This window comes from Microtus oregoni, unplaced genomic scaffold (assembly GCF_018167655.1).
Source record: "Microtus oregoni isolate MIOR12 unplaced genomic scaffold, Mior012 000013F_ref0000133, whole genome shotgun sequence".
In the NCBI taxonomy this organism is placed as follows: Eukaryota; Metazoa; Chordata; class Mammalia; order Rodentia; family Cricetidae; genus Microtus; species Microtus oregoni.
In genome coordinates this window covers 37,835,898-37,848,397 of record NW_024543072.1, presented here as the reverse complement: position 1 = coordinate 37,848,397, position 12,500 = coordinate 37,835,898, and the positions used below count along the sequence as shown (strand labels likewise).

At 43.6% G+C, this 12,500-nt stretch overlaps 1 protein-coding gene across 1 annotated transcript in view; it reads left to right on the top strand.

Moving 5' to 3' along the window:
* Rc3h1 (ring finger and CCCH-type domains 1) overlaps window positions 1-12,500 on the top strand; it is an 80,127-nt gene that overhangs the window by 32,301 nt on the left and 35,326 nt on the right. The window contains exons 6-7 of the mRNA XM_041662343.1: window positions 8,379-8,579; window positions 10,405-10,537. Of these exons, the coding sequence (XP_041518277.1) occupies window positions 8,379-8,579; window positions 10,405-10,537 (334 nt within the window). The remainder of the gene's footprint in view (window positions 1-8,378; window positions 8,580-10,404; window positions 10,538-12,500) is intronic.

The following is a 12,500-nucleotide window of genomic DNA, read 5'->3' as shown; positions in this document are numbered from 1 at the left end:
CTGAAATCACCATAATTCTTCAACTGATACTCTACTGAATGGGGTCTCAGTTTTTTGTATGGACTTAAAACCACAATTACTCTCTTCAGTCCAGATTGTTTCTAGATATAGTATTTTACATTTATTGTAATGGTTAAAAAGAGTAATGTAATGCTTCAGTGAATATAATTTAGAATATATTTGAGAATGTCTATGCTTTCCATGTTATTATTCTTTATGTTGTAATTTTTTTTTAAAAAAAAGCGGCACGTGAGAGAAAAGACTGCTTGCAACAGAGTTCAGATGGAGAAGGTTTTTTTGGAGGGGGAGGAATGTGAATAGGAAAGTGGAGTGGGGGCGGGGTGAGAGGGAAGGCCAGCCTTGAGGACAGGTGTGGTACAAGAGAGGCAAAGGCAGAGACAGGCAGAGAACCAGAAAGGGAAAAAGAAAAGAGACGGGGAGGTGGGCAAGGCCCACCTTTTAAAAGGAAACATAGCAAACACACACAGAGATCCTCTTAGTGGCTGGCTGCAGCTGAGGTTGTATCTTGAGGACCTCAAGGGCAGGCCAGTACAGATGCCTGAATACTAACATTCTATCAACAGAAACAGACAGAAACAAAGTATATGAAGTTTCTTAGGTGAAGTCCTTTCCTAGTATATATGATGCCCTGGATGAGCTAGTATCATGATCAATTAATAAAGCATTAGCAAGTATTTAAATAGTATTTTGTTGTTCCTATTGTTTTTTGGGACAAAAATCATTGTGTGGTTTGGCTGGCTTAGATAACTCAGTGATTTTTCTACCTCAGAATTATAGTTGTATGCCACTGTATGTAGATATAAAATTTTAAAAATTATATGTATACTAAATTTTATTTATTTTGTATAATGTGGGGGATCGAGAGTAGGTGGGTATGCATGTATAACTGTGTGCATATAGAGATAGAGGATAGCTGTGGATGTCAGTTCACTTTTCACCACGTGGATTTCAGGAATTGTCATCAGGTCTATCTGTCATCAGGTCAGAAATCAACAAGTCATCAGATTTGGCAGCAGGTATATTTACCCACTTTCCCATATTGCTGGCTCTAGAAAATTTTAAATTCTAATGTTATTTAGGTTATTTAGTTATTTCTTGGGGGGGTGCAGTTCGAGGCAGGGTTTCTCTGTGTAACAACCCTGGCTGTCCTGGAACTTGCTTTGTAGACCAGGCTGGCCTCAAACTCAGATCTGCCTACCTCTTCCTCCCGAGTGCTGGGATTAATGGCGTGCGCCACCACCGTCCGGCTTAGTTATTACTTTTAATGTGTATGTATATGTGTGAGTGTGTGCCAGACGTGAATCAGATTTCCTGAAGCTGGAAGTTGCAGGTGTTTGTGAGCCACTTGACAAGAAAATGATGCTGGGAACCAAACTTGGATTCTTTAAAAAAACTAGCAACTGCTCTTAACGTCTGAACCATTTCTCCAGTTCCTGACCTTTAAAAAAAAATTAAAATGTAAAAAAATTATTGGAATGTTGGGCATGGTGGTGCATGCCTTTAGTTCCAGCACTTGGGAGGCAGAAGCAGGGGGATCTCTTTGAGTTTGAGGCTGTCCTAGTCTACAAAGCTACAAAGAAGCCCTTTCTCAAAACCAAAAAATAAAAAATAAAGTGTGTGTGTGTGTGCGCGCGCGCATATGTGTGTGTTCGTGTGTAGACGCTCCCATGCCATGGCATATGAATAGTTGTCACAGGACAGTTTTGTGACTTGGTTTTCTCCTTCCACTTTTGTGTGGTTTCTGGGGATTGAGCTCAGGTTGTTAGGCTTATGCCAAGTGTAGAGCATCTTGCTGTCTTGCATAACCAGTTCTTGATTATTTTTAGAATGATGAAGGTGTTGGGAATATAGTTCAGTGATAGAGTGTTTATGGAATATCCAAGGCTCTGGGTTCAATCCTCAGCACTCACAACCCAAATAAAATGTCCAGGGAACAACTGTATCATGTAGAAAACTACCTTTTAAAGAGGGTTAGCCTATGTTGAGGAATTACTTTCATACATGTATATGTTTTGGGGGGATTTTGTCTTTGGAAAATGGCAAAATGTAGTTAAGTTTTTCTGACTACAGTACTTTTTGTGTTTCTTCACTTGACTTCCTAATGAAAACTTTAGTTAGAGCTTACTTTGGTTTTTTGTTTGTTTGTTTGTTTTAGCTTACTTTGTTATAAGGATGAAGTTGTGTTGTTTCTTTTAACACCATACTTGAATCTTTCTCTGAGACTGTACCTTTTTACTTCATAAAACCCAGTGTTGCTTTAGAAAAAAATAAGATAAGTGTGATTTATAATTTCTGACTGTTGTACTCTGCAGTGTTCTTAGGCAAAAAGTTTAAAAATGGAAATTTTTTACATTAATAACATGGGTCCTTATGGGAATAAAAGGCTAATACAATAAGATTTTTACTTTTGGCAATATGGGGAAAACCACTCTGCCACAAGCTACAGCTCCAACCTCCAAATACTTTTTAAAATGTGTTAAGGATGTTATTCTTTTTTAAAAAATGCTGCAAGATCCCCGCAGCAGTAGGCAGCAGAAATGCTGTAGGTCCCAAATGGTGGCGGCGGGCCTTGTGGTGGCAGGCAGTGGGCTCTGGGAGCAGCCAGTCCCAGGCAGAAATGGCTGCTGGTCCCAGAGCGGTGGCCTGAGCGGTGGTGGTGGCGGGCCATGTGGCGGCGGACAGCAGGCCCTGGGAGCAGCCAGTCCCAGGCAGAGACAGCTGCTAGTCCCAGAGCAGTGGTGGCGGGCCATGTGGCCGCAGGCAGAGTTGGCTGCTGGTCCCCGAGCAATGGCTGGTTCCAGGCAGGGAGACACATGGCGGGCTGGCAGAAGACAGAAACATGGATAGACACGACATGCAGGGTGAGGTTGAATGTTTATTCAGGGGGTTATGGAGGAGGAAGGGTGAAGGGGGGACAGAGAGAGAGGGAGGGAGGGAGGGAGAGAGAGAGAGAGAGAGAAAGAGAGAGAGAAAAGAGGAGAAAGAGACAGAGAAGGGGGATAGCAGAGAAGTGGGGAGAGAGGAAGATGGAAAAGAGAACGAGCTCAGGCAGGAAGCTGAAGATCAGCCTGCCTCAGCAGATGGGGAGGGGAATGGGTGTGGCTTGTCCCTTAAAGGGACCAAAACCATAACATTCCCAGGTCTTCCTTATAATAAAAAGCACGCACGTCAAGGAAGCAGAAAAGGAAGGACCCAAGATGGCCGCAGGCAGGTCAGAGGTAATGGGAGTGGGCGTGGCTTGTCCCTTAAAGCGACAGGAAAGCACAACAGTTAGAATTATTTTAAGTTTTTTTTTTTTTTGGTTTTTCGAGACAGGGTTTCTCTGTGGTTTTGGAGCCTGTCCTGGAACTAGCTCTTGTAGACCAGGCTGGTCTCGAACTCACAGAGATCCGCCTGCCTCTGCCTCCCGAGTGCTGGGATTAAAGGCGTGCGCCACCACCGCCCGGCTATTTTAAGTTTTTAAGCCTTTGGCCTAAATCCCCCTGACTTAAAGTATAAGTTACTGGGATAACAATAGCACTTATGTCAGACATGCTACAAAATTTAAAGTGAGTTAATACAGCATTATAATGGTTTCATTGGGTAATTTAATATACCGTCTAACACATACCAAGGTAGCTTTTTTAAAGAATATTTTTGAGTTAAGCAGTGATGGCACATGCCTTTAATCTCAGTGCTTGGGAGACAGAGGCAGGTAGACCTCCAAGTTTGGGCCTAACCTGGTCTACAGAGTGAGTTCCAGGGCTACACAGAGAAATCCTGTATAGGAAAACCATATTTATGTAAATATGTGGAGTGCAGATGCAGGCAGAGGCTGGAGGCCAGTATCAGGTATCTTCCCTGTTGTTCTTAATTTCTGTTTGTCCTATGGGGTAAAGACGGTTACGCAGGGAAAAGACACAGACATGCGGCGGTACCACGTGGTAGGTACACTTTTTAATGGGAAGGGAAAACACACTAGGAAAAGTGAAAGGAAGGGACAAAGGGAAGGGTTAAGAAGGGGAGGGAAGGGGCGAACTCGTGGCTTGTCCTTGCTTTTAACAGAGGATGCAAAGGCTTCTGGGAAATGTGTCCCGCACTTGCCGTCCAGAGGGATGTTGGGAGTTGTAGTGTTGCAAGGGAACAACATTTCACCCTTTTGGTTTGATTAAAAAAAAATTGGGGGACCTTAAAGGGTAGGGAATGGGGGCGTAGTCCAGTCTCTCATGGCTGCTTCCTGCTGACTTTGGGCGTTGAGGGGTCCAGGGAATGTCCGATTATCTTGGCAATGTCCCACTGGCGTTTGCGGTCGCTGGTGCAGTTGGTCACTGATGTCCATGTCCAGGGTTGCTGGCTGGTGTAGTTGGTCAATGATGTCCAGAGTTGCTGGCTGGTGTAGTCGGTCGCTGATGTTTGAAGTCCTGGCTGTCGTCTGAGGCGGCTGATTGAAGAAATCTGTGTGGCTTTTCCTGAGTAGCTGGGTCATCATTAAGATGCTGGAAGGCAAAAGTTGCATTAGTAAAAGAAAAAATTAAAAAAGAGGGGGGGGATTTTTGGAGAGCTGGGGTGAAGAGGGGGGGGAGAGGGAAATTAAAAGAGGGGGGGGATTTTTGGAGAGCTGGGGTGAAGAGGGGGGGGGAGAGGGTCTTAGGATGTCCGGGGTTAAGAAATGATAAAAAAAAAAATTAAGTGATACTTATTCCTTTGTGATACTTATTCCTTTGTGTTTGATCCGTTGGGCTGGCATCCCGGAGCTTAAGGAAACTGTCTTAAAGGAAATAGATTCTAACCATACATCTCTTAACATTTTAGGGAGCCGCTGCTGCAGTCAGCGGCTGACCTGTTACGTAAGAGCTTTGTAGAGGAGAATCTGCTTACCACTTGTCTTCGCATTTGTTGGGGGTACCTGTAACGACAGCTAGACGGTTATTTATGAATTTAAAGAAGGGAGGGTGTGTTAATACAGCGACGGATCGGGACCATTGTTGTCCTTAGACTGTAGTAGGGGGGCTGAATCTGGCGTCCTTTGGAACTTAAGAGTACAGGGTCCGGTTTGAGTCACCGTGTATGAAGGATTATCTTGAGCTGTGGAGATAAACGGTTTAAGATGTGACAGGTGAATCCAATGAGGAATTCCTTTAAGCTTGGCAGCTGTGGGAGTTAAAAGAATTACTTTGAAAGGGCCCTGCCATTTAGGGGAAAGGGGTGAAGGGCGCTGGCCTGGGGGTGAGAGTAATACCTCATCCCCTATTTTAACTGGCGGCGGACATGTATTAGCACATGGTCGAGGTAGTGAGTGATCTGTGAAGTCCCATAGTAGTGAGCGTAAGTGGAACAGGAGGGGAGTGAGCAGGTGGTCAGGAAGGGGGGAAGTCTCCGATGAGAAGCCGGGGGTTAAGACCGGCCGCCCATACATGAGTTCAAAGGGTGAGATGAGGAGGGGGCCCCTTGGAAGGGCTCGGAGTCGGAAAAGAGCTAAAGGCAGGAGCCTTACCCAGTCGAGGTGGAGTTCTTGTGACATCTTAATGAGGACTTCCTTTAAAGAGCGGTTAGTTCGTTCTACCTTACCTGACGACTGAGGATGGTACGGTATATGAAAATTCCAGGGGATCCCGAGCGCTTTAGACAGATTTTGAGAAATCTGAGAAGTAAACTCTGGACCGTTATCTGACTGGAGAGAAGTTGGGAGTCCAAACCGAGGAATAATCTCTCGGAGGAGAATATCAGAGACTGTCTGGGCCCTCTTGTTAGAGGTGGGGAAGGCTTCAACCCACCCAGACATTGTATCCACCAGAACCAGGAGATATTTAATCCTCCTGACTGTGGGCATATGAGTAAAATCCAGCTGCCAATCAGTTCCCGGAAGGGAGCCCCTTGCTTGGTGGGTAGGGAAAGGGAAGCTACGATATTTAGTCCTGGGATCTGACTTTTGGCAGATCTGACAGGAGGCAGTGGTGGCTTTTAGAAACCTGATGTCCTCAGGCGTAACAAAGGGAGAGTGGTGGTTAGTGACAGCGGGAGCTTAGAGGGGCCTTGGAAGATCGAGGGGGAGGCGTAGGACAGGGAGGAGACGCTCCAAGCTGCCTGTGTGGCCTGTGGTGGAGAGGAGACAGGGAAGAAACGGAAGACACGCACGACCTGTTGCGGGAGAAGTGGGGCGAGGCTGGCCGGGAGAAGGAACGGGTGAGCTGTCGCTGTCGCTCAACTGGGCGGAGCGAGAGTGAGTGGCCCCCCCGAGGCGCGGTGGGGGGGGTGTGGAGGCAGGGGGGTTGAGGTTTGTCCGCGGGATCCATAGCAGCGGCAGGAGCAGAGGGTCCCCGGAAGGATGGCATTGCACCAGCCTTCCAGATGTGGGGGTTGGTTACAGAGCCCACGACTGAAACGAAGTCTGTCCGCAAAAGGCAACTGGCCCGAACCCAGCTACCGTACGGGGGGAGGAAAAGCCCCGGCCCCGGCTGGGAGGAGACAATTACCGCGAACACGGCAAGCCAAGAGCGCTGGCGTCCCGGGCGTTCTTGGGGCGTGCTAACACTTAACTGCCCCGAGCCCAGCAACCGTACGGGAGAGAAAGTCCCGGCTGGGAGGAGGCGATTAAGCTCTTTAGGGCACAGGGCCCGGAGGTGCCACAAAAAGTGGCCCGAAAGTGGACAGGAAAAAAGTTAGAAAAAAAAGGAAGAAAGAAGGAGAAAAAAAGCCCGGAGCACCGAACTCCGGGTGCGCGGACTGAGCGTTTAGGCCGAGGGCAAAAAAAAAAAACTCGGGGAAATGGGTTAGCAACCTAGCCTTAGCCCGAGGTGTGCAAAGAAAGCCGGCCGGACAGTCTTTGAACGCCCCAGGGGGAAGGAAGCCAACTCAGGGTAACTCACGGATCAGGATGAAGCTGTTGAAATGGCCGTGGAAACAGGTGGTGGTGAGCGAAGGCTGTAGGTTCTTTGGACCTTGTCGGTGAAGCCCAGAGGCAAAGCCTCGGGCACCGGACGGAGAGGTCTCCAAGTCGATGAGGCGGCACCAAAATGTTGTTCTTAATTTCTGTTTGTCCTATGGGGTAAAGACGATTACGCAGGGAAAAGACACAGACACGCGGCGGTACCACGTGGTAGGTACACTTTTTAATGGGAAGGGAAAACACACTAGGAAAAGTGAAAGGAAGGGACAACGGGAAGGGTTAAGAAGGGGAGGGAAGGGGCGAACTCGTGGCTTGTCCTTGCTTTTAACAGAGGATGCAAAGGCTTCTGGGAAATGTGTCCCGCACTTGCCGTCCAGAGGGATGTTGGGAGTTGTAGTGTTGCAAGGGAACAACATTCCCCAGTTGCTCTCTACTTTAATTTTTATGTGGGTGGTCTCATTGATTGAGATAGCTGGGTACAAGCCTAAGGAGGTCTGTGTCTCTTCAGTGTTCTTTATAGATGTGGGTCGTGTCGTGTCCCCCGCCCCCCCCAATTTGGTTAGTACTGGAGATCTGAAGCAAGTAACCGCTTTACCATGTGAGCCATCTCTCCAGCTCCCCTCCCTGCCTTTTCATTTTTTAAAAAAGGTTGTTTTTTTGTCTTAAAAAAAAAAAACAACTTGGTTTTTGTTTGTTTTTGCAACAGTGTTCTGTAGCCCTCCCTGGTCTTGAACTTGTTAAATAGATAAGGCTGACCTTGAACCAGATGGTCCTGCCTCAACCCCAAGTACTACCACTTGCAGCTGCAAGTTTTATTACTAAAAGTTAATCTCTTCCAGCATCTCATGCTCTATACTTTTTGGCTGTGGCCTGTTTCACAAAACTCAATGGAAAAATTAAGATAGTTCAAATTAGTCACATTTAAAATTACACACATTGGAAGTTCTGTTATTAGTGTCAGATAACTTATTAGGTAAGTCCTAGAGTTGTAATCTACATTATGAAGGTTTTTTTTTTGCACTCATTACATATTTTTTTAAAATGTCTGTGTACAAGTATAATAAACTGTATTGTTTCTATGAGAAGATTTTGACATCTGTGGCTGGGTATGGTGTTGCAAGTCTTTAATCCCATCACTTGGTGCAGAAGCAGGCAGATCTTTGAGTTCCAGGTCAGCCAGAACTATATAGTGAAAACCTGTGTCAAAAAAAAAAGTGTAAGATTTTGACATCTATAATGTATTGAAGGCAGAATGGAGTATCTTGCTATTGCTGCTAAAAGGAAGTTATTATTTTGAAATTTTTTGTTGGGACAATGGCACAATGGTAGTCTTGGGACCCACATAAAGAAGAGAACTGATTCCTATATGCCTGCCACATGCAGTGCTCACACACATCAAACTAAGACATGCAAAAGTTACAGTTTTTGTCTACATGTGTTTATATAAAATAAGAGACTTGTGTTATTAGATTTTTTTGTGTGTTTTTTCTAGGTCACCAAACGTGATGAAGACTCTTCTTTGATGCAGCTGAAAGAAGAATTTAGGACTTATGAAGCTCTGCGACGAGAACATGACTCCCAGATAGTGCAGATTGCTATGGAAGCAGGCTTAAGAATTGCACCAGACCAGTGGTCCTCTTTGCTTTATGGAGACCAGTCTCACAAATCTCATATGCAGTCCATTATTGACAAGGTAGGCTCTTTTTGTTCCTTACCTCATGAACAATTTTGGAGTCTTGATAAGTTATTTTGTAATTATTTTAACCAATGAATATCAACATAATAGTATATGTCAGATTTCTGTAAATGTGGCTGAGAATTAGATCACAGCTAGTACATCAGAACGACATTTGGTTAGTGTTGCAGTGCTTCCTTCAGCTGGTCTTCGCCCATGTTCCTAGTCATCGCTGCTTTTCCTTTATTATTCTCTTTGAATTTGGATTACCATAATAGTTACAGCGTATTTCTAGGTTTATTTATTTATTTTTATTTTATGTGTATTACTGTTTACATACATGTATGTCGGTGCGTCACATAGTGCCTAGTTCCTGAAAAAGCCAGAAGAGTGTGGTCAAAGGGCCTGCTTGTTGGGGTTTCTGTCCTGCCCAGTTCCCACAGCCATCAAGTCCCAAAGTTATAAACTGATTAGCCCATTAGCTCAGGCTTTGTATTAGCTCTTATAACTTATATTAACCCATTATTCTTATTATTCATGGCTCAGTACCTTTTTCAGCGGGGTAGGTCACATCCTTCTGTGGCCTTCCTCTTTCCTAGAATTCTCCTGTTCTCATTGCCCCGCCTATACTTCCTGCCTGGCCAATCAGCGTTTATTTAAAACATGATTGACAGAATACAGACAATTCTCCCATACCAGAAGAGGGCTTTGGCTTTCCTGGAACTAGAGTTACAAATAGTTGTGAGCTTCCACGTGTGTACTAGGAGTTGAACAATATCTGGAAGAGCAGCCAGTACTTTTAACCACTGAACCATCTCTCCAGTTCCTAAACCCTGTTTTCAAATGCTTTTATCTAATCTTACATAGTTCCCATTTAATGAATGATCTGTTGAGGCTTTATGATTCTCACTCAGAATAATTTTACATATACTAAAGTTACCGTCTTCCATGTTAAGTTTGAAATTTTCAGTAAGCTCGTTTTTATTTTATCTACTGTCTCTTTTGATGTGAAGACTGCTAGAAGTAACTGTTAGGTCTAGCTCTATTATTTATATCTAATGCAGGAATGTGTTTTCTTTAAAACTGCAGTAATAGTTTAAGAATTGTTGCATATCAACCTAAAATGTATGAATGTGGAACAGAAAGTCTTAGAGCACTGTGTAATATTATGTTGTAATTTGCTAACTAATATTAGTATTTATTTAGTTTATCCTATTTCCTTGAATATTTAAAATTTCAGAAATGACTGTCAACTCGAAAGTCTATAGTATATTTAATTTAAAGATAGGGTCAAAATCTAAGAGTATTTTAAAAAATATTTAGCATTTATTAAATACTGTATACCTGGATGATCTTAAGTAATTTCCTTTGAGCAACCTTACATTATTCCTTCCATGTAGAATCAGAGAAGTTTGTAAACTTTACAGATATCTAGGTTATTGTCTAGTCAGTGTTGCATTGCTATGAAGAGACACCAAGACCATGGCAGCTCTTTTTTTTTTTTTTTTTTTTTTTTTTGATTTTTCGAGACAGGGTTTCTCCGTAGCTTTTGGTTCCTGTCCTGGAACTAGCTCTTGTAGACCAGGCTGGCCTCAGACTCACAGAGATCTGCCTGCCTCTGCCTCCCGAGTGCTGGGATTAAAGGCGTGTGCCACCACCGCCCGGCGGTTAGAGAGATCTTGTTTAGTCAGCAAGTAATTCAGTCTGGCCAAAGTATAGGTTAGGTGGATAGACACAAACTAAAATTAATAAATTGCAAAAATGAAGGTGTAAATAAACTGTGTTTTTAAAAAGGGTTTTAATGTTTTAAATGACAAATTAATGCTAACCTTTTCTTTTTAAGTTGCAGACCCCTGCCTCCTTTGCACAGAGTGTTCAGGAGCTAACAATTGCTCTCCAGCGAACTGGAGACCCAGCAAACTTGAACCGACTAAGACCCCACTTGGAGCTACTAGCAAACATTGACCCTAGTCCAGGTAAAGCCAAGAGAAATGAATGAACTATTATATGTACCTCAGTATTGCTTGGTGATTCTTCAGTTACATTTTGTACATTCCTCTAAAGTTTCCCAAAGTCGTTTCCTAGATATTTTCAGCAGTTATTTTAGGTTTTGCCACAGATAATGTCCTCTTTATCTCATTAGTTCACCTCAACTAAAATTCATTCAGTACTTTATATTGTACTGCCTTGCTCACTAAGAAAATAGCTCTCCTGCCACACCATTCTGTATTTTACTCTTTTCACATCTGTGCCACAACTTGTTTTCTCAGGTTTCCTTTAGTGCCTTCTTCTTACCCCATCTTCACATAGATTGTTCCATTAATAGTACTTGGGCATTTCTTTCTCATCCCTCCTTGACCTGAAATTGTTAGCTGAACAATATTTTAGTCTTCTCAAGGTTCCCTTCTAAGCAGAGGTAGCGCTTCATACAGCTACTACAGTTTTCTAGTTACTACTTCTGGAGACGATGTCGAACTCTTGAGCTATTTCCTATATTTTCAGTGCTTATTAATATTGGCTGCCTCTTTGCTACAGAAAAGCTTCCGCTGCTTTATTTTTAATATGCATCACTGTTTGAGGAATTGCTTGTACATCCCAGCTGCCTAGAACCTAAATAACCACACGGAAACTATTAATTAAATCACTGCTTGGTCCATTAGCTCTAGCTTCTTATTGGCTAACTCTTATATTTTAATTTAATCCATTTCTGTTAATCTGTGCATCACCACGAGGTCTTGGCCTACTAGCTAAAGTTTCCAGTATCTGTCTCCAGCGGCTCCATGGCTTCTCACTGACTCTGCCTCCTTTCTCCCAACATGTCATTTAGTTTTTCTTGCCTACCTGAGTTCTGCCCTATTAACAGGCCAAGGCAGTTTCTTTATTCATTAACCAATAAACACAACACATAGACAGAAGGACCAATTCCCCTTTTGTGTTTAAACCAAAAGGAAAACTTTAACGTAGCAAAATTACATATAAAACAGGTATCAAGCAAGAAATAGTTAAAATATTTACATCTACTTTATCTTTTATCACAAATAAGGAAAGTTATTACTATAAATTCTTCAACTCCGTCAAAGACCACAGAAGGATACAATATTACCTAAGTAAACTGGAAGTGCATTGTAAGCAGCTTCCAAAACTCTAGAATTGACACAGACTTCTCGCTGCCTGGACAGTCAACCAAAATTCTTCTGTACCTTTGGGGCATCCATCTTTAGAGCCCATAGCATCCAGCAGACTTCCATGAAGCAGGAAATTTCAAAGATAGGTCTGCCTTTATTGGCAGTTTGTTAGTCACTTTCTTCTGCAGAATATCTGGCAGACTCTTTCATGAAGCAGGAACCCTGAAGGATCATCTCACCTTTAGGCAAGTTCAGCAGTCATTTCTCTACGGGTCCTGCATTTCCAGTTAAGCAGTCCAGGCAAGAGCAGTTTCTTGCCCAAATGGCTAGCAAGCTCCATAAGTAGCCTCTTCGATGCCTATCTTCCTCTTGAAGTAATTGGTACTGCCAGGAGCAGATGTGTCTCATTGTCATGAAAAGTTCTAAGTTATTAAAACATTTTATTTTATTTTTCTATTTATTTATTTATTTATTTATTTATTTATTAAAGATTTCTGCCTCCTCCCCGCCACCGCCTCCCATTTCCCTCCCCCTCTCCCAACCAAGTCCCCCTCCCTCATCAGCCCGAAGAGCAATCAGGGTTCCCTGCCCTATGGGAAGTCCAAGGACCTCCCACCTCCTTCCAGGTCTAGTTAGGTGAGCATCCAAACTGCCTAGGCTCCCACAAAGCCAGTACGTGCAGTAGGATCAAAACCCAGTGCCATTGTTCTTGAGTTCTCAGTAGTCCTCATTGTCTGCTATGTTCAGCAAGTCCGGTTTTATCCCATGCTTTTTCAGGCCCAGTCCAGCTGGCCTTGGTGAGTTCCCGATAGAA